Source organism: Neophocaena asiaeorientalis, unplaced genomic scaffold (assembly GCF_003031525.2).
Source record: "Neophocaena asiaeorientalis asiaeorientalis breed wild unplaced genomic scaffold, Neophocaena_asiaeorientalis_V1.1 scaffold30, whole genome shotgun sequence".
In the NCBI taxonomy this organism is placed as follows: Eukaryota; Metazoa; Chordata; class Mammalia; order Artiodactyla; family Phocoenidae; genus Neophocaena; species Neophocaena asiaeorientalis.
The window spans coordinates 17,428,970-17,454,388 of record NW_020174923.1 but is presented as its reverse complement, the minus strand read 5'-3'; the positions used below and the strand labels follow the sequence as shown (position 1 = coordinate 17,454,388).

Here is a 25,419-nt window from a genome sequence, read left to right as displayed (position 1 = left end):
CGTACCGCAAAAAAAAAAAAAAAAAATTGTGAATCTGGGCTTCCTTGGTGGCACAGTGGTTGAGAGTCTACCTGCCGATGCAGGGAACGCGGGTTCGTGTCCCGGTCCGGGAAGATGCCACATGCCGCGGAGTGGTTGGGCCCGTGAGCCATGGCCGCTGAGCCTGCGCGTCTGGAGCCAACGGGAGAGCCCACAACAGTGAGAGGCCCGCGTACCGAAAAAAAAAAAAAAATTGTGAATCTATACTTTCAGACTATTTTAAGTATTTAAAATTTGAGGGGGCAGTATTTTCACTGTACCTCAATCCCTTTGGGAAGGAGGCAGGACTTTTAATAATTCATTAAAATCTTAAAACTCAAACTTTTTATCTTATTTACTCAAAATTCATTATAGAAGTGTTAAGAAAAAAGGAAATGAGCTTGTTTTTTCTTCTAATTGTAATATCTTTAAAATTTCTTAAGATATAACATCTCATCTCATTTTTACACTTTCTCTTGGAAATACAAACTAGGCTGAAAATTAAAGATATTGTTTTAAAAGGCCCTAATGTAGGAGTAAGAAGGCCTTGAGATTGGGTTTTAGTTTTGTCACCTCTTAGCTCAGTAACTTTTAGCCTCCATTTCCTCATTTTTAAAATATAGAGAATATCCATGTCATAAGATTGACTGGATACAATAATGTTTGTGGAATTTCTTTGAAAATTCTATGTAAATGTACATTCACTTTTTTTTCACAGATTGGGGGCAGTAAGACAGTTTTCTAAATGATTTATCAAAAATAATACTGCTATAGTCCACACAATGCTCATCTGTTCAAAAAATTAAAATTGCAATAACTGTAGGTGTTTTATACCAGTGATAAGCAACAGGCACTGAACGGGACCAAAATTTTCTTGGAATAACCACGCCCACTTGTTTACATACTGTCTATAGTTGCTTTGGTGCTAGGACAGCAGAGTTGAGGAGTTTCAATAGAGACCTTAACACAACAAACGCTAGAATATTAATTATCTGGCCCTTTACAGAAAAAAATCGCCAACCCCTACTGTAAAGTAAGCTTAAGTGGCTAAGTCTAGATTTGTCTCCCAACTCCTCAAATTTCCTATTATTTGGCTAATATTCTGTAATAAATGCAGTTTTGATTGTGTCTGGTATACAAACATGTCTTTAAAATTTCAGAGTGAAGACAGTGTTGACCTAAGGCAGACCTATGCTCCACTTTCTTCATCAACAGAATATGCAAGTTCTGTAGATTCTTCACTTTTCTATGCACCATCGTCTACGTATGGAGATGATATTAAACAGCCCTCTAATTCTCAGATCAGTGTAAAGAACAGGTAAATTAATAAATTAGATTTCTGAGGCTAAATGAAGTGTTTTTAAGTTTGATTACATGGGAACCTAGTTGCATTAGCTCTTTGTTCCCTATATCAGCATTTTTATGTTATGGCATTATAATTTTGTTTATCAAACTTTTAGGAAATCTTAAACGGGATAGTTACGTGTGTATAATTTTTTCTTATTACTTTTTTTCATTCATCAGAGGCAACCCTGAGTAAATCTTAAGTTCCTCTTTCTAAAGATAACTTATATAAATGAGTTACAGTTTTTCAATCTATTTTTTTAATCCAATTCTAAATTTTCGGTAATTTTTCCTTCACAAGTATACAACAAACAGGATTTTATCAAACATAAGATACTTTAATTATTTTTCTGTTCAATTCCAGTAATAATAAGGGCCTACTCTATGTCAGATTCTCTCCTACTGGGGATATTAGAATTAACATGGCAAAAATTATCCCTGCCTTTATAGATCTTACAGTAATGATGATGATGATGACGACAACTTGTCAGGCACTGCAAGTATAGTGAGGTTTAAAAGAAGTAGTATAGAATATTATGGGAGCTTACTGCCAAGAGAAGCTTAAGGGAGTGACACTACTTTTATGTTAATTATAATAAGGGAGCAGTTAATAGAGGCCGATGCATCTTTAGTTTAACCAGGACATAATTATTTTTAAAATCTACTAATTAATTAAATAATTGTTAAAAAAATTTTAATTTGGTAAGTTCTCTAAAATAGTGATTTTATTAGAAGGACTATATAACATATAATTCCACAAAAAACAAAAATATTTTTTAAGTTGGTACATGTTCATTGAAAAACTTCACACTTTACAGAAATATATAAAGGCAAGCAGAATTTTACCATAACCTTGCCTCTCCACCTCCCAGTAACAACTATTAACAGTTTGGTATATATTACATAGAATATTTTTCTAGATATATACTAACATTATTAAACAAAAAAACTTTATATTGAGTCTTTTTGAAATAACAAGATGTAGTGGAAAAAGCATTAGACTTGTAGGCAGACCATTTATTCAGCAAGTGTATAGTAAGGCATGGCAAATCACATGCCCTTGCAAAATTCAAGTTTCTTAATATCACACATGATCATTTATTCAACAGCTTAATGATTACTAATATCTTCCCTTCCTGTCTTATGAAGATCAATGAAATTTTGAATGTTATGCAAATATAAGGTATTTTTATTTATTTCTAAAATGTCCTAACACTATGAAATGATAGACATAAAATATGAAAAAACAAGAAATTACAATTTAAAACAACATATTACTTCTAGGAACAAATTACCCCAAATCCATAAGCGGTAAAAAGGCACCAATTTTCCATCTCCTTGTGGCTTTTACATTTTGTATTATTTAGATAGTTTTAGTCACTAGGTAGGATTTCAGGTACATGGAGTACCAGTCACTTCCTCGGCAAAGACTTAGGGGTAGCCTCCAAATCTTTTACATTTAAGGGACAACTGCAATGTTGCTGTGATATCTAGGATGACCATATCACATTTCACTTTTTAATCCAACGTTTAGTATGAAGAGTCACAAAATAGAGCAACAGGTTCATATGGTTTTCAAATCACAAATGGAAAAACTGAGCAAGTGTTGTTGATGTAATGATGTATACTAGGACTAAACATGATTTCAGGAGCAGCCATGGTACCAACCGTGTCTGCAACATCATGGATCAGAGATTTGTATCTTGATCACCTAAAACGACTAGCATGTGTTTTGGAGAAATAAGAGGTAAGCATACATTGTGAACTAGACATAGGATTTGGAATGAAGGAGAAATACTTATGTAACATAAACACTATGCTAAAGTGGAAAATATTCTGAGTTCCTGTTCCCTTTTTATTTGAAATGATGGTATAAAGTCAATCCAAATATTTTATCGCAAAATAATGGCAGAATAAGTCTGGAAATAGAAATCAATATATTGTATTTCAATATGAGCAAAAGTATTTACATGTGATATTCATTTATCTTTAGGATTCAAACAGAAAGAAATGACTATGGTAGTGAAACAGACTTATATGGACTTGTGTCTAACATTTTGGAAGAGCAAGATAAATCACAGCCATATTTCACTGAGGGGTTAGTATATTATATAAGCTATACAGTGTGTAGTAAACCTTTAAATTCCCAGGTACTAGATTACCCTATTAACTTTTATTTTTAGTTAATAGAGGATCATCTGACAGTAGACATCTTAATTCAGATATTTGTTTTGAGAAGCCTTGATTTTGCTGTGGTGCTTGCCATACAATTCAAAGTTTAATTTGCTATTAAGAACTTTCATTTGTTGGGGTGTGCTTAGAGCAGGGGGTCTGAAGAAATGGCTCGTCTGTTTACAACATACCTGACAGGAATCTGGGTTCATTGTGACAAGGGGCACAAAACTTGTGGCCTTCCTATGAACAAATACCCAACACGTATCCCCCTGCACCTCCATGTGGCTGCTGGGCAGGACCAGTGGGACAGGGCTCAGTACTGGAAGGAAAGCTACAGCATGCAGTGGGGGAGTTTGCCACCTGGAGCCTGTCTGGTCCACGTGTGGGTGGGCCATGAATGGTCTTATAGGCATAAAGGCTTTGAACCCCTCTCTTCAAAAAAAGCAGAAAAATAGATTCCAACTATATGCCATTCTGGAAAAGGCAAAACAATGGAGACAATAAAAAGATCAATGGTTGTCAGGAGTTTGCGGGGAGAGGGGAGATGAATACATAGAGTACAGACGTTTTTATGAGGGGTGAAAATACTTTGTATGACATTATAATGACATATATGACATATATGACAGTATAATGTCATCATACTTTTGTCCAAACCCATAGAACATGAAACACTATTCACTTCGTAAAGTGAACCCTAAGATGAACTAGGGATGTTGGTGATTATGATGTGTCAATGCAGTTCAGCCTTGGTTAAAAAAAAAGTCTTAAAAAGAATTAACACTCGGGGTAGACGTTTTTGGCAAAACTTTTGTTTCACTTTTATATATGTATACACATTATATATGTGTGTGTTTGTTGGATTGTGATGTAAAATGTGCTTTCTAGATCAAAAAAGTTTGCAGGCTACTGTAGTTATACTGGCAAATAAAAGACTAATTTTTTTTAAAAAAAGAACTTTCACTTGGAAACTTGCATAATTATTCTTGCATAATTCAGAGCTATTTCCCTTGAGTTCATGAGCTAAAATTTGGCTTAAAAAATATACATTCCAAGGACTTTTATACTTATACCTACAAAAATAAAACTATCATTACTGCTGTGCAGAAGTATGTATGGATTTTATTCATACGGTAAAAAATTTTTAAGTATGCTTTAATTGTTTTATTTGGGTGTGGAAGCCATGTTATGCGGCACGTGGGATCTTTAGTTGCAGCATGCGGGATCTTTGGTTGCGGCCTGTGAACTCTTAGTTGTGGCATGTGGGATCTAGTTCTCTGACCAGGGATTGAACCTGGGCCCTCTGCATTGGGAGCACGGAGTCTTAGCCACTGGACCACCAGGGAAATCCCAGCACATCTTTTTTATTTAAAAAAAATTGAGGTCAACAACACTTTTGTATTATATAATAACTTAATTAAAAGAAAAACTTATTTTGGTTTCTACTTACTATATATAAACAATTCAAGTGGGGACTTCCCTGGTGGTCCAGTGGTAAAGAATCTGCCTTCCAATTCAGGGAACACAGGTTCGATCCCTGGTCGGGGAACTAAGATCCCCCATGCTGCGGGCAGCTGAGCTTATGCGCCTCAATGAGAGAGCCCGCATGCCACAAACTACAGAGCCCATGCGCTCTGGAGCCCGTGCACCCCACAACTAGAGAGAGAAAACTCACACGCCACAGCTAGAGAGAAGCCCGCGGGCCGCAACATAAAAGAGCCTGCATGCCTCAACAAAGATCCCACGTGCCGCAACTAAGACCCGACACAGATAAAAAAGAAAGAAAGAAAAATAAATTAAAAAACAAAACAATTCATGTAAGACCATGTAGTCACCAGCCTCAGGCCTTAGTATATGTCTCTTGGGAAAGTATAGTGAAGACATATTAAGATTAAAATGCATATTTATATAGCATATAGCACATTTCAAGTTATAGTTATTTGGATGTAATGGCAGCTTATAAGGCAAAGTTGGAAAGGATTAGAGGTTGGTGAGGTGGGGCAATATAAATGTTTTTGAAAGCCTTTCCTACCTTCTCCACTAAGAAAATAAAGACTTTTAAAACCTAAATTGTAATTAAATGTATTTACTTGTTCTAGGACCTGCTCCTCCAATTTAAAGTCAGTTTGGCCTGTGAACACAAGCAGATTTGCAGATCACCATGACCTCTTAACAGAAACCAAAAGGCCAATAGATACAGCCATCTCTCAGCAAGCTTTTTATACTGGTGAATCTGTGTCAGCAGTGGAAAAGCAGTACCTGCATAATAGTAATCTGATACCACAACAAAAAATAGATGAACTTTATCATGGATTTACTGGTTTAGACCTTGAAGAACAATGGATGTACCCCTCACGAAGTGATCATTCTAACTGTTACAGTATTCAGACAAATGATACAGCTAAGACGACATTTCAAGAATATCTATCTATCAAAAACTGTTTTACACCCCACATTGGTCTGTCTGACATCATGAAAGAATCAGGAGTTGATACCTACTCTTATGGAAGAGAAAAAATATGTGCTAAAGGTCTTGAAGCACCATTACAGCAAAAGAGGGCAGAGATGTTTCTTTCCCAATTTAATAGATACAATGAAAATGCAGATTATTGTAGATACCCAGAATATGCTTATCCTAATAAGGCTAAGCTGAATAAGTGTTCAAATTTTAGTGTCCAAGATAGTAAAAAATTAGCCAGCGGCACACCTGAAACACCAACTGTAGAAGCAGACACCCACACAAAGTTATTTCAGGTTAAACCAGCAAATCAGAAAAAAATGGAGGCGACAATACCTGACCAGCAGAATTTCACATTTCCAAAAACTATACCACATCTGACAGAAAAACAGTTTGCAAAGGAAGCATTTACTGCTGATTTTGGCTTAAAATCAGAATGTGGACTAAAACCTCACACAGCTTGTCCAGCTAATAATGATTTTGTCAATGTCACAGAAAAGCAACAGTTTACTAAACCTGACCCCCCAAATTCTGAGTATTTTAGGTCAGTGAATTTACTAGCAAACTCAGCAGCATCTTCAGGCAGTATCAACTTAAACAGACCAACTTGGATGAATGTCCAAACAAAAAATAACACGCTTATTCCTTATCGAAATCAAGGTAACTTGATGAAATTAAATACTCATTTAAGTGCAGCTTCAAAAGGTTCTAACCATTCTTCAGATTTCCTGCAACTACCATCTACAAATTTAACAGCAAATAGCAATTTATTTCAGAAGTATTGCCAAGAAAACCCTTCAGCATTTTCTAGTTGTGATTTTGGTTATAATGGTGCAGAAAGAATTCAATCTGTCAGTCACATGAAAGGACTGACAAAGACTGGAGAAGAAAATCTCTTTGAATCTGTTACCGATAAAAAAATAAAGCAGCCAAATGGATTTTATGATAACTATTCAGCTCAGCAGTATGGGATCATTGAAAATGTAAACAAACATTATTTTCAAGCTATGCCCCAGAGTGGCCATTATGACCCTGAGGAAGGGCCAAAGCATTTAGATAGTTTATCTCAAAATACATATCAAGATCTGCTGGAGTCACAGGGTCATTTTAATAGCCACAGACAGGGAAGTGGAGAGAACAATATTAATAGCCGTGTGAATCGCACACAGGTGTCATGCTTTTCTAATAATTATATGATGGGAGATTTAAGGCATAATCAGAGTTTTCAACAACTTGGTTCAAATGGGTTTCCCCTAAGATCCACACACCCACTTGGCCATTCAGTTGTTCCACTGCTGGATTCCTATGATTTGTTTTCTTACGATGACTTAAGCCATTTAAACCCGTATTTCAATGATATGATGTATGGTGATAATTCCTTTTCTGGTTTTGTGCCAACTTTTGGATTTCAAAGACCAATTAAAACCCGTAGTGGACCAGCCAGTGAACTTCATATTCGTCTAGAAGAGTGCTATGAACAATGGAGAGCATTAGAAAAGGAGAGAAAAACGGTAACACAAAACTATCCATTTAGGTGTAACTTACTATATCCCCTTTGCCTGTCTTCATTTTATTTACCTTAGTGTAGCTTAAGAAAGAGTACTTGCCTTATTTTTAAGTTGCATTCTTCTATAATGTGTAGTATTTGTTAAGTTCATGACTATAGAGAATTAATTAGGTAATTTAGAGACTAAAAATGCTTGGGGTTTAAAAAAATTTGTTATTTTAAAGTTTATTTTGCCTATTAGGTAGACTTTTTCCTTAATGGGTTAAAAGTTTATTCCTTTGAATTTTCTAAGTATTAAACTATTGGAGTGTTTAGGTATTTTATGCATTAAGTGTGACAGAAAAGTACTGTGGTACTGTGGTTTGTATTTGTTGCCTTTTGATACCAAAACAATTTTTATCTAAAGGAGTAATTTTCAATTTACTTCTTAGGCCTATGAGAAATATTATTCATGATTGAATCATATTTAGAAAATTTAGCATCTAAAAGTTATATAATTTTTTTACAGACTGAATTGGCCCTTGCCAAAAATTATCCAGCGAAAAAGGTATCGAGTACTAATAATACTCCAATTCCAAGGCTAACCTCCAACCCATCTAGAGTTGATCGCTTGATTGTGGATGAACTTCGAGAACAAGCCAGAGTAAGCTGTGAAAATATCCAATAGCAGATTTTTTAAACTGATAAAATTTTAAAATGCTTCAGCAAGTTAGAATTCTGAAGGATTTTAAAATCACATTTATGTGTAACTCTCTGAAATGTATTCTTTTCCATGTTTGGACCTAGAACTATTAGTTATTTAGGAAAGGGAAAATAGCCCCACTCAGTCATTGAAATAGTAGGTTTAATAGTCTAAGTGGTTCCTCTTCAAGAAACCCAAATTAGCAATGGAACTAATCCTCAACAGAAAGAAAAATTTTTTTAAGCAAAAATCATTTTGCCTTTTACAGGGAAAGTCCCATTTCTTAGTCACAAACATTTGTTTCCTAGCTTCATGAGCAAACTGCTTGCATTATACAAGATAGTAAATTAACAGGAAATTACCATATTTCATTTTCTTAACTCTGTACTCTTTATTTTTGGCTGCGTTGGGTCTTCGTTGCTATGCATGGGCTTTCTCCAGTTGTGGCCAGTGGGGGCTACTCTTTGTTGCAGTTGTGGCCAGTGGGGGCTACTCTTTGTTGCAGTGCATGGGCTTCCCATTGCGGTGGCTTCTCTTGTTGTGGAGCACAGGCTCTAGGAGCATGGGCTTCAGTAGTTGTGGCCCACGGACTCTAGAGTGCAGGCTCAGTAGTTGTGGCAGACGGGCTTAGTTGCTCTGCGGCATGTTGGATCTTCCCAGACCAGGGCTTGAACCTGTGTCCCCTGAATTGGCAGGCGGATTCTTAACCACTGTGCCACCAGGGAAGCCCACAGAGTCTTATTTTATTGAACATTAGTTTCTTACTTGTACCATGCTGTCTTTAAAATACAGATATGAACTACTTCAATGGAAAAAGATTGATTTTACCTAGCTTTCAGCCTCATTCAGTTGTAATTTTTAATCAAATTTGTAAATTTGTACAATGGAATTTATCAGTGGTATAGTCAGATACTGACATGGGTTATAGCCAAACGTTATAAAAACTTAGTTCTTCTGTTTTTTTCTTAAAACTGTTCCAAGTTAAATTTTCTTTTTCTCAGTAATACATTTCTAGGCAATAAATCAAAGGATTGCTAACTGTGGATATTAAGAAATATACTTTTTCTAGCCTTACTTAGGCTTCACCCTAATTTAGAAGGTTATGTTTATAGCTGTTATAATAATTTTGTTTATCTATATTTAGCAACATTAGATCAGTAATACACAAAGGGCAAAAATATTTTTATGTGTACCACTTTCTAGTTTGCTGGTTTTGTGGAATTCTGAAAAAAATCTTTTAAAAGTTTATTAAGGGCTTCCCTGGTGGCGCAGTGATTGACAGTCCGCCTGCCGATGCAGGGGACAAGGGTTCGTGCCCTGGTCCGGGAAGATCCCACGTGCCGCGGAGCGGATAGGCCCGTGAGCCATGGCCGCTGAGCCTGCGCGTCCGGAGCCTGTACTCCACAACGGGAGAGGCCACAGCAATGAGAGGCCTGCATACCACAAAAAAAATAAAAAAAAAAAAAAAAAAAAAAAAAAGTTTATTAAAAATCACCTGTGTAAAAAAAAAAAAAAAAAATCACCTGTGTAAATTTCTTTCTTTACACTTATCATTTATTCAAAATGATTGTCTTATTTTAAAAATACATAATTTGTAGTTCACTGGAGTTTTTTCTATGGTATTTTCTTTTGTTGTCTTATTTTCCCCTCAAGAATCTGGCTGGTTGTACAGTTGGGAAGAAAATATTTTATACCTGTACACTTGTGTTTTCTCCATGAGCTTAAACTGGGATAGACTTATTCCAAAGAAACTTGATAGGAGTGTGAGGTTAGAGGCATCATTCAGGTGCTTATTAATTGAGAGGTATTTTTCTACTCTCTCCAATCACTGAACACCAAGTTCTTAATGTGAATTTTAAATCATTTAGCTCCCAAAGGCAATTATTGTATTTATTTGATGTCCAAATCCTACTTACTCAAAAACTGCTCTTTCCTTACACCTTCCAAGTTTAGAATTTGAAACAAGTTAGGCATATACAACTATGAAACGTACTACCCTTACTGATATACAGTGCTCTTCTTTAAGCTTAATTAACCAGAAGATTGAGACTTCCTGATTTTCCTTAGCAGTTTTGACAGTTATAGGATTTATTTTGTATTAGTTCAGCATAAGTTTAAATTGGTATTTTGTGGATTATGGATTCCTTAAAACTACCGCTAGCCAGTATTATTTCTGATTTCCAAAAGGAGAACTTTGGAGGCCCAGAAAGGAATTGCTGAAGTCAAGATTAATCAATCTAGGATTTCTCCTTTTTAGCTCAGTTTTTTTCCCTTTTAATTACAGTAACTCCTAATAAAGCTCTATTTGCAGGCTATTCTCTTATTTGCCAAAAAGAATGTCATATCTTATATTTGCACTTACTGTTAATAACACGGAAATATTTGAATGTTTGACTTTTTCATTGTTGCTTATTCCCAGTAACTGACTACCCTTAAACCTTTTAGAATTAACATACACAAATAGGTACAAAAGACTGACTTTCCATCTTTGTTTCCCCCAGCATGGTGTCAGGACATAGTAAGCATTCACTTATTTATTGATTATTACTGCTCTCATCTCTATTCTGCTTCATTGAAGATTTGTTTTAAGTTGCTGACAGGGCAATGTGGTTACATGCCTCATCAAAATTTAAAATGTTTCCCTCAGGTTGTGACTTTACTGGGCAAAATGGAACGGCTTCGAAGCTCTCCCCTTCATGCCAGTATCTCTACAGCTCTTGATAGACACTTGGAGTCCATTCACATTGTACAGTCACGTAGAAAGGACGAAATTGTTAATGCTTCAAATCGGCAAAGGCAAGGTGTTCCTAGATGCCAAGATGACAGAGGTACAAACATTAATGCATATTCTTTTGATAAGGCACTGAGATAATTTGAATGTTAATAAAATCAGACTCTAAAGTTAAAAGGTTGAATTTCTAACATTTATACTTATCTAAAGAATAAATTGTTAAATGGTGCCCACATAATTTACTCCAGAAGTACTTTGATCTATTTTGCTAATATTACCCATTTAATTATAATAACTCTGTTAAAGTCTGTGTTCTACCTAAAGCATAGTCATGGTTATACAAGTCAGAAATAAATACAAGTATCAGCACTTTTAAATATTAAGTCAAGTACTTTGGTTAGCTCAGTCAATAGCTATCCTTCTTTTATAAAAATAATGTTTGATCATTTAGTAGCACAGCACGGGGTTTTATGAGTTAAGGGTTACTTAAATGGCATCTGATATGAACTGACCCCAAATATTTCTTTTACAGATGTTTTTGCCCTTGCTTCAGCAATTAAAGAGATGTGTGTGGCTACTCGGAAAGCACGCACTACCCTGTGGTGTGCACTGCAGATGACCTTGCCAAAAACTGCCAGTACAGCTGGCCAAACAGATGTGGAAAAGGCTTCACAAGATATAGTAAACTGTGAAGATAAAGTCCATGAAAGCCTAAATAGTAGCAATCCAATGAACCAGAGAGGTGAAGCAAACAAACATTAAGGAAATGCCAGCAGAAAGAAGAATAAAAAGCTGATAAGTAAATGTATCAAAACATGCTAAAAAATGTTAATGAACTTGTCAAACTTGAAAATTTCATTACATTAATTTTCTTTCAGATTTAAAGGTAATACGTTAATGAAGTCTAACTTCTATTTAAAAATCTTCTATTTGGAATGAATCAGATGTAGTTTAAAGTGAACTCAAAGCTAAAGTTGACTACCCTAGGGGTTCCTGGGTAGTCAAAGATAACAAGTTTAAGTAAATTAAATATTTCCTAACAGCTAAAATATTGCTGAAACCCATTCTGCAGTGCAGGTAAATGCAAATGTGAAATTCTTCTAGAAGATGTTTCATTTAGGTCTGCCTTAATAAGTATAATTCCAAATAATGAATCTAAGTGACTGTAACCCAATTATGGCTACAGTCTAGTAACCAAGACATAGTTTTGATTGTGATATAAAAGTGTTTTCCTTACAAAACTGGATAATACCTAGGGAACGAAGGAAAACAAGGATGAACCCAATATTCATGTAAAAATTTAATATTTAAAATACTACCATATTTATAAATTTGAAATCTTACTACCTAAGTATATGGAGGAAAATGCATCTGATTCTCCTAAAGCAGGGATAAAAGTGCCAGTGAAAAGACCATGCAAGTTACTGAATATAAAGCCTGTTCAAATCATTTGTGTATATTCTTTAAAATTTAATTATACTATCAATTATTAAATATTTCCAGTTTTAAAGTATTTTAATTGAATCAAAAACAAAACATTTCCTTTATCTGGATCTTTTAGACTTGATGCACAGTAACTAAAATAATGAGTATTGTTTTAATATCCTTAGTTTGCTGCCTTTTATGAGGGTATCACGAAGTTCTAAAATGTATTTTAAGGTTAATCTTTAACTAGTTTAGTTTGCAATTGGTTAGTGTATATTTTGTGTAGTTCTGTTCATTAGTTTGCTTCTGTATTTTTTTAAAAGCGTTCTTGAAAGCTTGGCTTTTTCTGTTTCTCATCACTTAATATCTTTGTATGGAACCTGAGTAATTCATTAATATGAAATGTTGGTATTATGTGACTCAGAAGATCTTGGGTTTTAACATTTCTAGCATGAGTTAAACTATAATATAATGTATTGATGAAATTTAATTGAACTATCCTTGACTAGAAACACTAATGTTTCAAATGTTGGTGTTTTTCCTAGTTTTAGAAATCCTGGTATTAAAAAAAAAAAAAAAGTGTAATCACACCACATAAATTTTCTTTAGATGATATTCAGAAGAAACTGATTGAGAATGCAGGATTAACTGTAGGGAGAAACACTTTGATCACTGAAATGCCTTAGAACTACCCAAATGAATTACATTGAGGGTAGTCAAATAAAATAGATCATCCCACCACAGTCACTGCATAGAAAGTGGTTAAGTTTGATGTAAGACATGTTGGGTGTTATGAAAACAAATATTGAACTGAATTTAGTCTCTCAGGAAAAATAAATTACTTTGTTGAAAATATTTAGTTTCGTTTTTTTACATGTTTGTATTAGTTTTTTTTTAATATTTATTTGTTTTCTTTTATTCTTTTTTGGCTGCGTTGGGTCTTAGTTGCAGCACGCGGGATCTTCCCTTGTAGCGCGCCAGCTCTTTGTTGCGGTGTGTGGGCTTCTCTCTAGTTGTGGCTTGTGAGTTTTACTCTCTAGTTGTGGCACACAGGCTGTCCAGGGCGCGTGGGCTCTGTAGTTTGCAGCACACGGGCTCTCTCGTTGAGGCGCGTGAGCTCAGTAGTTGTGGGAGCCGGCTTAGTTGCCCTGCGGCATGTGGGATCTTAGTTCCCCGACCAGGGATCAAACCGGCATCCCCTTCATTGCAAGTTGGATTCTTTACCACTGGACCACCAAGGAAGTCCCTGTATTAGTTTCTAACATTAAGAGTCACTCATGCCAGAAAACCAATTAAATTTCATTTAACTGATAAGAACTGGTGGTAAGTTTTAAATTTCATTATTAACACATAAATAATAGTGTTAGTAGATAATAAACCAATGCCATTCAGATATCCTTAGATCTAACCGGACCTCCTTCAAATAAATTTTCGTTCTGCCTTTGTGCTAATCCTGGCAAACCAGAATAAAAATTCTGGGGAAACTTTTACATGACAGTGGTCAGAAATTAAACACTAGTCCATTAACAAAATACAAACACAAAAATTCTTTGAAATTCTGTTAATCAAGTCACGCTTTGGATAACTCAAGTTAGTAGGTTGTTCCTTTCTATTGTATACCCTCTAATGGATGGTTCTTAAGCATTGTACTTCTGAATTACAACCTATGAATAATCTGGTACTATAACATTTTAGAGGGTTGGGAATTAATGTTATGACCGAAATTCCAAATTTGGCCTAAAATGTCAATCGTACCACAGAAAATATGGTTGTTTAAAATTTGCCTTTTGCCGTATTGAATATTTTAGACATAAAGGATTTACTGGCACCTGAGTTAACTGGATAACCTTACTCAAAGACTAATGAGCTGATCCTCTTTTTCTGTTTAAGCATTAGTTCAAGTGTACACTAACTATAACCTATGTCATAGAGTCCCAGAAGAAAGAATTGCCTACTGTTACAACAGATTGAAACTAGAACCCTTCAAGGGTCTATGGATATAACTTGACTCTGCTTCAGAGACCAAAATCAAGGTGAGAACCAACCAAAAGTCCAAAATATGGGTTATTAAATTAAAATAGGCTCTCTCATATGCTATCTGTAGCCACAGCCACATATGAAACTAAGACTCCAACAGTACTTCAGAGACTTCAAAGCCAATCTACTGACTGTCCAAAAGAGAAGGTAATCTTTCTGATCTCCTCATATCCAACTCATAGAAAGGAAAACTGAGGCAGAGAATTTATGGATTCCAGGAAGAGGTTCTACTAGCAGAAAAGATAACTGGGCTAATCAAAACATAAGTAAAATTCAAACCCATTCCTAAGTGACTATCCACACAGAACTCACTTCCAGGTGGAAGGAATCAGAATAAATCAGAAGACAGTGATTTAAATAGTTTATTTTTTTAAAAGGTGGTTATTTAAAAAAAATTTTGCAATGCCACGGTTATAGGAGTGTATAGAGGTGACACATCATTTCCTTAACCATGCGTTTTACCTTCCACAGAAAGGTAAAAAAATTTGTTAATCTCATAGTTAATGGTATAAAACAGAGGTTAGCAAACATTTTCTCCGAAGGGCCAGGTAGTAAATATTTTAGGCTTTAAAGGTCACATAAGGTCTCTGTCACATATTCTTTTACAGCCCTTTGAAGATGTAAAATCCGTTGTTAGCTTGCACCACACAGAACCAGACTGGGCAAAATTTGCTTGCTGGCAGTTGTTTGCCCACCCCTGGTATAAAATCTACTTTCTGTCTTGACAGAGGAATTGCTGTCTTCAGGCTTCTTGACAGTCTACTGCCTGAAGTAGGGAAAGGCCTATTTACAACCGAATGTGGCTTGTGACAAAAGTAGACATAGAGGAGAGTTCCTACTCACTTTTGACTCTCCCAAGCAGTTTTTCCATTCACTCACTCATTCAATAAATTTGTTGCACCTACTATGTACACTCTTAAATATCTTTGTGTTAGCAGAGATTTCCAGTGTTTCTTCCTTAAAAGGGTTTCTTTAAACTTGTAATTATCAGGTCCTTATATGTTTTAGGGCAGATCAGGATTAAAATCTCTACAAGCACTCAAGAGGATTCATGATTATAAAAAATGAATCTAGCTAACAATGATATCCTTGCACTCAATACTGACACATCCTTCTTAAAATCACAGCCCAGGGCTTCCCTGGTGGCGCAGCGGTTGAGAGTCCGCCTGCCGATGCAGGGGACACGGGTTCGTGCCCCGGGCCGGGAAGATCCCACATGCTGCGGAGCGGCTGGGCCCATGAGCCATGGCCGCTGAGCCTGCGCGTCCGGAGCCTGTGCTCCGCAAGGGGAGAGGCCACAACAGTGAGAGGCCCGCGTACCGCAAAAAAAATAAAAATAAAAATCACAGCCCAGATAGGGAAAAATATATAACTATCTCTTATTAAAAGACACTTTGTTTCCTACCATAGGCTGAAACTTTTAAAAAATCTCAAATGTAGAACATCCACCAAATAACTTCTCATTTTCCTAGTTTGTTGCCATGTAACATAAAGTCTGGATCCAGGTGGGGCTCTTCATCAGCTTCCTATTTCAGCCATAAAACAATACATTTAGGGGTGAATACTACTTCTGAAGCAATTGACACTCCTACATTTCATCTCAGGGAAGGAGTGGCCATGATTCTGCTCCTTCAGGACAAAAACTGTCAGCTTTCTGAATATTCCTGCTCTTTATCCCAGGTGAGGGAAGACTTTTTAAAGTGGCCAAAAGGAGTACAGGACTTCAGTATTAAAATATAAAGGTTGCCCCCATTCCAGATCTTTGGTACAGACATCAACTACAATAATCTGCTTACCCACATCACAGAGACATGGCACATTTTGTAATTAGAAGTGTTTGTGATTTTCCTTTTGACCATGTAAACAAAAGGGGAAATGCCTTGGGAAACCACTTTTGCAATGTTTTCTCATTTCTCTTAAATACACAAGTGCACAACCAGTTCTCCCTTTGACCAAGTTCATGAGGAGAAAGAATAGAGTGGACCAAGGTTATCGCTTTCGCTCTCCTCTTTGAGTCCTTTTCTTTTCCTTTTCCTTGCGCTCCTGCTTGGCTAGCTTGTCCCTCTCCCTCTGCAGCTTGTCCTGTTCCTTCTTCCTTTGGGACTCATCCCGAAGAGAGTCTCGCTCCAATTTTCGGGCATTAAGGACATCTTCCACGTTGGTGTTTCGAAACAGGGCTACAGGTGAGTTAAGGGATGAGGGTCCAGGTCACACAGGTCTCAACTACTGCTCTCTCCTCATTCTTGCTGTCGTCTCTCTACATGCCAAGTCTTCAATACTCTCTACCTATCCCTAGTCTTAAAAAAAAAACCCTTACGTTTATCTTTGGTCTAATGGGAAATCCTAAAACTACCATTAGTAAAAAATTAGAATAAAAATCTCATTCAGACTTATCTGAGTGTTAAATATTTCATGAAAATGAAATTTCATAATTTCAATGAAATTAAAATTACTATTTCAATAAGTACTTATTCACTGATGCAATATTGTATAGTATCCAGGCTAGTTTTAGTAACTACAGTATTAAACTAACTGGCAAAATTTTTATGTACTTGGCATTATTAAAGTGCTTGAAAAGAGTTAAGTTGTTTAACCGTACTAAACTTTATCAGGTTGCTTTTGACCCTAGACCACTAAAGCTTAAGTGAAAATCGTGTTCTAAGGAAATAAGTTTAACCAGTTAGAAAACACCTAGCCAAAAACTTTACTCTTCATTTCTTACAACTTTAAAACATAACCTGTTACTACCAGACAAGCTCCTCTTTACACTTAAAACATAATTTTTTTCTGCTTTAGTGCTTTAAAATGAGTAAGTCTCACTGAAATAATCCCCCTTCTCAGATAATCCACCATACTCCTCACCTTTAAGGCGGATTTCTAAATCCACGTTCTCTAGGAAGCTGCTCATAAGTGATTCTGTTGGTAGGGATTTTCCTCAGCACGTATGTTTCAATCTGTCCGTATTTTAACTTAAAGTCTTCAGTGTTTGTAGTCTCTTTCCACTGAATTATAAGATCTTTGAGGACAAAGACCAAAACTGCAGTATTGTTCTATTTGCTTCCACATTGCTCGGAAACCCAGCGCCATATGCAAGGAATATAGATTCTCATTTTCCCTTAGAAATCCTTTCTCTAACCCCTTCACAGTTCATGTTAACATATTTTCTTTGGGGAAAATTCTTGCTAAATTGACTATTTAGTACTGTCCTAGGACTGAGGCTCACAATGCTGGCCTGACCTGTGTCATTGGAGGTAAATGGAGCCCCCAGCAAGGACAGTAAAATAAAAACTGACCCACAAGAATATTCTATGGAGAAACACATGGGGGTGGACACAGAGAAGGATACATTTCTCAGAACCAGTGCTCATCATGGTGGCACCTGAATCATCCTTCCCATCTGCTTCAGTGAGTGACGTTAAGGAAAGTCAGATGGAAAACAAAGGTTAGCACATCCCAACCCAACATCAGAAAATAGTGACTAAGGTGATGGGTAGGAAAAGCGCGCTGAATGGAAGGACTCTGTCAGGGATATGACGGTAGACCCAGGAGAGTCATCTTGGGAAGTCTCAACTTGGGGAAGACTGCTCAGAGCTTCTGTAAAATCCTTATCTGTCAGAGGCTGAAAAGAAACTGAAGCTGGTCAAGGTGGACTGCCACATTACCTGGGAGCCAGGGGATGGCAAGATAACCTCAAAAACAGTGGTTCTCAACGTGTGGTTCCCAGAACTTGTGAGAAACACACATTCCTGGGCCCCACTCTGGATCTACTAAATCTAAAACTGGGGGGCATAAGGCCCAGCAATCCTCCAGGAGAACCACTGCTTAAAACATTCTTTTCTAGCCCAAGAAATGAGATTTTGTAGTTGGAATCTCAGCTCTGCCAAACCTGGCAAGAAAAATCATGAGGGAAAACTAGAAGAGGAGTTGGCCCCAAAGAGCCTGAGAATTCTTTCCTAACCTAGTGACGTTTCTGGTATGATGTCCACTCCATTCAAGCTGGCTCAGTAAGCTAGGCATTCCCTAAACAGACTTCCAATTCACAGGGAACCAGATCTGCCCCCACCAGCAACACTTGCTTTTCACACAGTCCCCGCTCAAATTCCAGGTTTATTCTGGTGTTGCTTTGGGGGGTTCAGTCTCACTTTGGGGGTTCAGTCTCACTTTTATTAATTATGTGGTCACTGGAATATTAAAAAAAAAAAAGATTCAAATGAAATTGCTCCAAATTTGGGAATCCAAATTCAAATCCAGGTTCTAGTCCTGGTTTTGCTATTAATTCTTTGAATGTCTCTGATCACCCATTCATCGCTTAGTGCCTCAGTTTCCTTATCAACTGTGAAAAAATATAAAGATGGATTATACATGTAACACTGTACTTCACAGAAAGGTATCATACAAATGTAAAGAATCGTAAGTGGAAATCAGCTATAAAGAATCACAGCTAGAGCATATTTTCTGAAAACATAATAACAGTGGTCCATTCAGGCATTATTTGTTTCACACTGAAGTTTTCAGGAACATATAGATTGTGTCTTAAAAAATGTAAGTCCAGTATCAACCATTCCAACATCATTCCTCACGCCCACCGAGGGCTACAGATCACTGCCATTTCAAAGGAGAAAATTAAGCTATAGAGGGGGATTGGCAGCTTCCCAGAGCTCACTGTAAACCAGCAAAGGCTTTTGGCTCAAGCCTCAGGGAATGGCGCTGAGACTCCAGAAAGGATATTCCTCTTCGTCTGTCACGTCAGCATACTGCGCCAGGAGCGCAGCTTTCCTCTGCTTCTCCTCTTCTGACACCATCCTGGGCTTCACCACAATCTGCGCCTGCTTCTCAATGAGGGTGGCAATGGCCTGGACCTCATCTGGGAGGTGGTGGGAGGGAAGGGAGGGACAACAAGGTTGTATGTGAGAGGAAACACGCTCACCGAACCACTAGTCCACCACCCTGGCAGTGCTTGGAGTAAAGGCAAGGGCATCTGCTGACTCCTTAGAGCTCTGGGGTGCAAAGGACGTGCCTCGGGGGCCAATGAGAAAGGCAAGGAGAGGCCGTGAAGGCCAGGCTTTAGGTCTCATATCCGTCTTCAATCAGAGCAGCCCTGCTTTTACTTGTTTTATATATTGAAGTTCTGCTGCTTTAAAAAAAAAAAAAGGTTAAAAAGCACTGCATGAGAACCATAGACAATGAAGCCTCCAAACATGAAACTTTCTCTCCTCTCAGCTCAGAAGCCAAAGAGGGAATCTAGCACCAACTTAAGCTGGCCTATTTCATGTTGGTAATTATGCTAGGTGAAATTCTTATACTATTTTAAAATAAAATCATCTGTTAACTTCTCCATTCTCAAAGAAAGGAGGCAATGGTGTAAAGCAGTGATTCTCATGCCTGGCTGCATATCAGAATCATCTGGGGGAGCTTTAAAAAAGAGCAATGCCTGGGTCCCCACCCCAAAGATGTTTATGTAATTGGTCCTTGGTGCAGCCCAGGCACAGGCACTTTTATTTATTTATTTTTAAAATTTATTTATTTTATTTTATTTTTGGCTGTGTTGGGGCTTCATTGCTGCACGTGAGCTTTCTCTAGTTGTGGCGAGAGGGGGCTACTCTTCACTGTGGTGCGTGGGCTTCTCATTGCAGTGGCTTCTCTTGTTGCAGAGCACGGACTCTGGGCACATGGGCTCAGTAACTCTGGCATGCAGGCTCAGTAGTTGTGGCTTGCGGGCTCTAGAGTGCAGGCTCAGTAGTTGTGGCGCATGGGCTTAGTTGCTCCGCGGCATGTGGGATCTTCCCGGACCAGGGATTGAACCCGTGTCCCCTGCATTGGCAGGTGGATTCTTAACTACTGTGCCACCAGGGAAGTCTTGGCATTGGCACTATTAAACGTACAGCAAGCAATTCTAGTGTACAGCCACGACTGACAACCCACATGCGGATGGCTTAGAACAGATTCTGTTCAAGTTTGGATTTATGATTTGAGCTTTCTGCAGCTGATTTGTCATCCTAATGGTAACATCTCTTTCATTTTAAAGGGTGGAGGGTTTAGCTGAATAAAGTAAAAGACCAATCATAATTTGTGTTATGAAATGAGAATATGAAAAAGATGGGAAAATATAGTTGACCCTATACCTGCAGAGCAAATCTACAAGGGGGAGTGGGAAGAGGAATGAAAACGAAAAAGGAAAAAACCACAATGAAGAGAGCCATGGTCAGCTGAAGCGGAAAAGTGTAAAAGGAAAAAAGAAAACCAATGTTCAGTTAAAAAGTTAAAGTAGGACTTCCCTGGTGGCGCAGTGGTTGAGAGTCCGCCTGCTGATGCAGGGGACACGGGTTCATGCTCCGGAGCCTGTGCTCCGCAACGGGAGAGGCCACAACAGTGAGAGGCCCGTGTACCGCAAAAAAAAAAAAAAAAAAAAAAAAAGTGAAAGTAAGCTGCTCTGTGTTTGCCAGTTTAACTTATTTTAGGGCAAATGAGCATCCACTGGAGAAAACTAAAAACTCTTTCTCTAACAGCTGTAGAGATTAGACGTAAAAACTCCAACTCTACCTTCTTTTTTCACTTTGGTGACAACATTCTGAGTTTCCGACCATCGTTCCACAATCTCCTTGCAGATGTTAAGAAGGGAATCTTCTTCCTGGTTGGAAAAGTAGACCAATTAATTTCCTGAGAGCCCTCAACCTGAACAAAGTCTATGCAGAGGGCAGAGCTCCCCCTGCTGGTGATGAGAAGAAATCACAGGGAGGGTTTGGGAGCCACAGAATAGAGATGATGTTTCTCTTCCGAGGCTCCAAACACAGAGGTAATCTCCTATGTGTGAGTCCCAGAAGCCACACCTGCTAGGTCAAGAGCACCCACCCCATCCTGTCAAGCTCCAAAGGAAAGGATTCTCACCAACTCAGGGCAGTCCTTCTCCTTTTGGGGCAAAAACCTGTTGCTTGAGTCAAAACTCTATGAAATCTTCCTTGGCCAATTTACTCAACTCAGAACACTCTCCAAAGTTTATCAACTTTCTTGCTGGAACATATCCACGAGCTTGCTGATCCATAATAAAGAGAAGTTAAGTGAGTAGATGGTCTCCTATACAACCATCCCTCTGTCCATTTTTCATAAGCAGACATATTCTCCACACCAACCAATCTTCCTCCTTAGCATGGTATGACAAAAAGGATGTTGGCTTTGGTGTCAGACTTACTTAAATTCAAATCCCAGATCTATGCGCAAGTTTCTTAACTTTTCCAAGCTTCACATCTTCCCAGGATTTGAGAGAGGATGAATGTGTATAAAGGGCCTACAGTCCTAACCGCTGGTGGTCCAGCGGTTAGGACTCTGTGCTTTCACTGCCGTGGGCCAGGATTCAATCCCTGGTCAGGGAACTAAGATCCCACGTGCTGTGCACCGCCAAAAAAAAAAAAAAAAGGCCTACACCACTGGGCAAAGAACAGACATTTCAACAAATATAGGTCTTTCCCTCCATCTTCATTATGGCTGCCTTCACCACCTTCACCTTCTAGCCCTCAGGATGAGTTGTCAGTGTTCACATTTCCTAATGTGTCAGGCACCGTTCAAATACATAAGAACTCTCAGAGTTCTTAAAACAGTCTCAAGAAGCACTCTCAATTTAGAGGTGAGGACACCAAGGCACAGAGGTTAAGTAACTTGCCTAAGGTGATACAAGTAATAAGGGGATTAAACAGGATTTGAACCCAAGCATTCTGGCTTTGAGCCCACGTTCTCAACCGTTATATTACACCATCTCTCAGAGAAAAGTAAGGAGAGGCAGAACACAGACTTACTGTGGATATCCTTACTCTGTACCCAACAAAGGATTCCATCCTCTACCCTGCATACTTTTAGCATGCATGCCAGACATACTGGACTTCTTTGGTCCAGAGTTCCTGACTTGCAAGGATCCCCAGCAGGAAAAGCGAAGGGAGAGGAAAAGAAAAAAGGGTAGGAAAAGGAATGGAGAGGCAGAAGAGAAAGGGCACTCTTGGAGGACGAGGTGGTTTTTTCCCCCAATCTCCTCATCCAAACCAAAGAAGTTCATTCCTCCATTCGTTCATTTATTCATCCAGATGGTTCCTGCCATATTCAAGGCACTAAGATGAGTGCTAAGAGACGAATGAGAAACAGTCACTAGCCTCATAACACTTACAGTTTAGAAGGCCGGTATATAAACAGCTGTGACGAAATGTAATATCCTGTTTACTAAACTCATTGTGATAACCATTTCATGATGTATACTGTACACCTTAAACTTATGTAGTGCTGTAAGTCAGTTATATCTCAATACAACTGGAAGAAAAAAATGTAACATCCTCCTTAATGCTATGATCCTACTTAAAGCTGCTCACCCCTCCATTCCACTCCTGATCCTCTTACAATGCTCCTTTTTTCCTAGCACTAATCATTTTCTAACATACTACATAATTTACTGATTATGTCTTCCCTTACCGGAATATAACCCTTTGAGGGCAGGGATTTCTGTCTATGTTGTTCCCTAAAGTACCCCAAGCACTTAGGGCAGTGCCTGGCCGATGGATATTTTTATCCATCAATAAAAATTTGATTAATCGGTCAATCAGCACGGGACTTCCCTGGCAGTCCAGTGGTTAAGACTTCGTCTTCCAGTGCAGGAGGTGCGGGTTAGATCCCTGGTGGGGGAGCTAAAATCCCACATGCCTCACGGCCAAAAAACCAAAACATAAAACAGAAGCAATATTGTAACAAATTCAATAAAAGACTTAAAAAAAAATCAATCAGCGCCAGTGCAATCAGAAGGAATAAAGGGAAGGATGGCAGAAGTTTTTGTTTACTGTCATTTGCTCCCAATTATATATACTATTCTTGAATCTTACCTCAAATTGTTGCTGACAAACTTCTAAATTCCTAATATTGAATCTAGCCCAATATGGCAATTGATTTGGCTATGCCTTTTGTTTTTCCTAGAATGGGATCTGGTACAATAGTCGGGAGCTTTTATATGCAGCCCAACTGAGAGACAACAAGCAGTGCTATGAGTGATGTGTTTGGTCTATACCATATTCATTGGCCTTGCTGCCCTGTAAAGTTGCTCCTCAGTTTTCATGGACAGGACCCCTGCCTCCCCATATCATTCCTGGCCAATTCTTCCCAAAGTCATTTTCTACATAGAAGGGGTTGGGGAAACTGTGAGAAAATTAAGCATGGTGTGTGAATTGGGCAGGGGTGGGGGAAGCCACCTTAAAAATGAGTTTGTCTTCTGCAGTTTATGCAAACAAGAGGGAGACACAAAGAACCAAATCTGGTCTAGATAACTCTTCTACCAAGAGACTGTTAAGAGTCTAAGGCAAATTCATGCCTGCCTTCATCAGCAGACATGCAGTTCTAAGTAATGATACAATGTAAAGAACAGGTTAAGGAGCTGGTACCAATGAGTACCCAAATTACTTCAACTTCTTTTTCATGGAGTCTTTAGAAACTTCCCAGTGGGAAATTTTTTAAAAAGTAACTTAAATTGCTTGCCTCCTACTCTTTCCCTCTATGACCTGCAATGTAATAGTTCAAGGAAAGAAGTTATTCCACTGTGTTGTATTTCCACTGAACTTACGAGTTGCATCACAAGCTGTGTTAAGGCTTTCCCATTTATAGGTCAATCTCACCAGAGCAGGCTCTGGAACTAAAAGGGGGCCCTTGCCAGGAGGCCCTGGGACAGCTGCACTAGTGTTATGTTTTAACCACGTGACCAGTCAATGAACTGCACTTTCACCAAGTAAGTGTAGGTAGAGATGAGGGCAGGAGAAATGATTAGGTTGGAAAAGTGGACATCTTGGTGACTTACCACTTAAATACAGTTTAAAGCACAATTTCTGGATTCTTGAATCTGCTTCTAAAAGGCTAAGTATCAAGTTTATCTCTCTTCTTTAAAACTCTGATCTCTCTTACTCCCCAACCTACTCCCCCCAATGATTACTGCATTTCTAAATACAGTAAAGGATCAAGCACAAAATTTGTTTCCATTCTGCCTAGGCGTGAAAAGACCTCTACCGCCTAAACGGACCTTTTTTGGACTCCTACCTCCAAAATAGGAAACCGAGAGGGTACCTCCTGCAGGCTTTTGTCAGGGGCACTGCCTCTTAAAGGGCACAGACATCTCAGAGCACTTAATTCCCCCCTCTGAACACTGTCAGCGGATGGGAATGAAATTGGTTGTTAGACGTTTATGATAAAACTCATTTAGACATTTCAACGCCTTTGGAAGAATACTCACCCAGCTCATCCACAGGCATCTGAGAGGGCCTTGTCCTCAAGAATAAGGTAAAGCCTTTCCTCTCTATGCACCTGCAACCTTCCGGCTCCCAAAACCCTGGATGGGGAGCAACCCCCTTCCCCCGAGGCCCAGGGCTCAGAAGAGTATTCCTCTCCCAGGTGAGACCACTAATCCTCTGGGACACCAAGTAGGGGAAAGGGGATACGAAGTACTGACAGGGGCCGGCAGAGAGGCTAAAGGAATGTGTCCGGGCTTCTCACCAGGAAAGCAGAGAGGATACCCTGCAGAGCGTCCAGCTTCTCCTCTTCCTCCTCCTCCTGAAGGACACCCAGGATGTAGGCACCGTAAACGGCTCGGTCCACTCCCAGCGCCTCCAACCGTCCGTCTAGCCACGATTCAAAGCCGCTGCCCCCTCCATCGCTCTCGCCGGAGGCAGCAGCGGCCACTGCGCTGGGCGCCGCCATCTTGGGGCCAGGGTCCTGCCAGCCCCCAGGGCGCCTACCGCAGCGCCTGACGGGCCGCGCCACGGGCTCACTGCGCATGATCAGAAGCGAAATCCACGCCCCGGCGCGCGGGGCGTAGAACCTCGTCGACCCGTAGTGACCTGCCGGGTGTTTTGTACCTTCTAAGTAGAGCGCGTCTTGGTTTACGCACGGTCATGTGTTCTCTCAGGAATCCTGGCTGGTGAGTAGTCTTAACCGACTCTTTTTTTACAGTTGGGGAAGTTCGGAGGGGTTCAGTGACTTGACCAAAGTCACGCGGCTAATAACTAAACGGGACTGGAACTCACCTTCGATTC

General features: G+C 38.8%; 2 protein-coding genes and 1 non-coding gene across 5 annotated transcripts in view; 2 read left to right on the top strand and 1 right to left on the bottom strand.

Moving 5' to 3' along the window:
* The window catches only part of CCDC43 (coiled-coil domain containing 43), a 27,677-nt gene extending 2,522 nt beyond the window's left edge, over positions 1–25,155 (bottom strand). The window contains exons 1-5 of one of the 3 annotated variants that reach the window (XM_024760845.1): positions 24,881–25,155; positions 20,918–21,005; positions 19,106–19,241; positions 17,724–17,782; positions 16,167–16,554 (exon numbers count right to left, since the gene is read on the bottom strand). In XM_024760845.1, coding sequence (XP_024616613.1) covers positions 16,367–16,554; positions 17,724–17,782; positions 19,106–19,241; positions 20,918–21,005; positions 24,881–25,084 — 675 coding nt within the window. In that variant the 5' untranslated portion in view covers positions 25,085–25,155 and the 3' untranslated portion in view covers positions 16,167–16,366. Of the gene's footprint in view, positions 1–16,166; positions 16,555–17,723; positions 17,783–19,105; positions 19,242–20,917; positions 21,006–24,880 lie in introns of those variants that run through there. The other 2 variants (XM_024760847.1, XM_024760846.1) reach the window with 2 other exon arrangements.
* LOC112410556 (small nucleolar RNA SNORA11) lies at positions 3,671–3,800 on the top strand. Its single transcript, XR_003005453.1, has one exon. It is a non-coding gene; the product is annotated as a small nucleolar RNA SNORA11 (small nucleolar RNA).
* MEIOC (meiosis specific with coiled-coil domain) lies at positions 5,637–12,396 on the top strand. The gene is made up of 4 exons (XM_024760848.1): positions 5,637–7,506; positions 8,011–8,145; positions 10,832–11,012; positions 11,448–12,396. Exons 1-4 carry the CDS (start codon positions 5,881–5,883, stop codon positions 11,675–11,677), a joined length of 2,172 nt encoding a protein of 723 aa, XP_024616616.1. The 5' UTR covers positions 5,637–5,880; the 3' UTR covers positions 11,678–12,396.
* Positions 25,156–25,419: the final 264 nt, after the last annotated feature.

Bases quoted from the DNA above. Each gene is read 5' to 3' on its own strand.
- MEIOC (XM_024760848.1), top strand. From the start codon at position 5,881: ATGTACCCCTCACGAAGTGATCATTCTAACTGTTACAGTATTCAGACA. The intron at 8,146-10,831 runs GTAAGCTGTGAA...TGTTTCCCTCAG, and splicing joins AACTTCGAGAACAAGCCAGA to GTTGTGACTTTACTGGGCAA. The intron at 11,013-11,447 runs GTACAAACATTA...TTTCTTTTACAG, and splicing joins TAGATGCCAAGATGACAGAG to ATGTTTTTGCCCTTGCTTCA.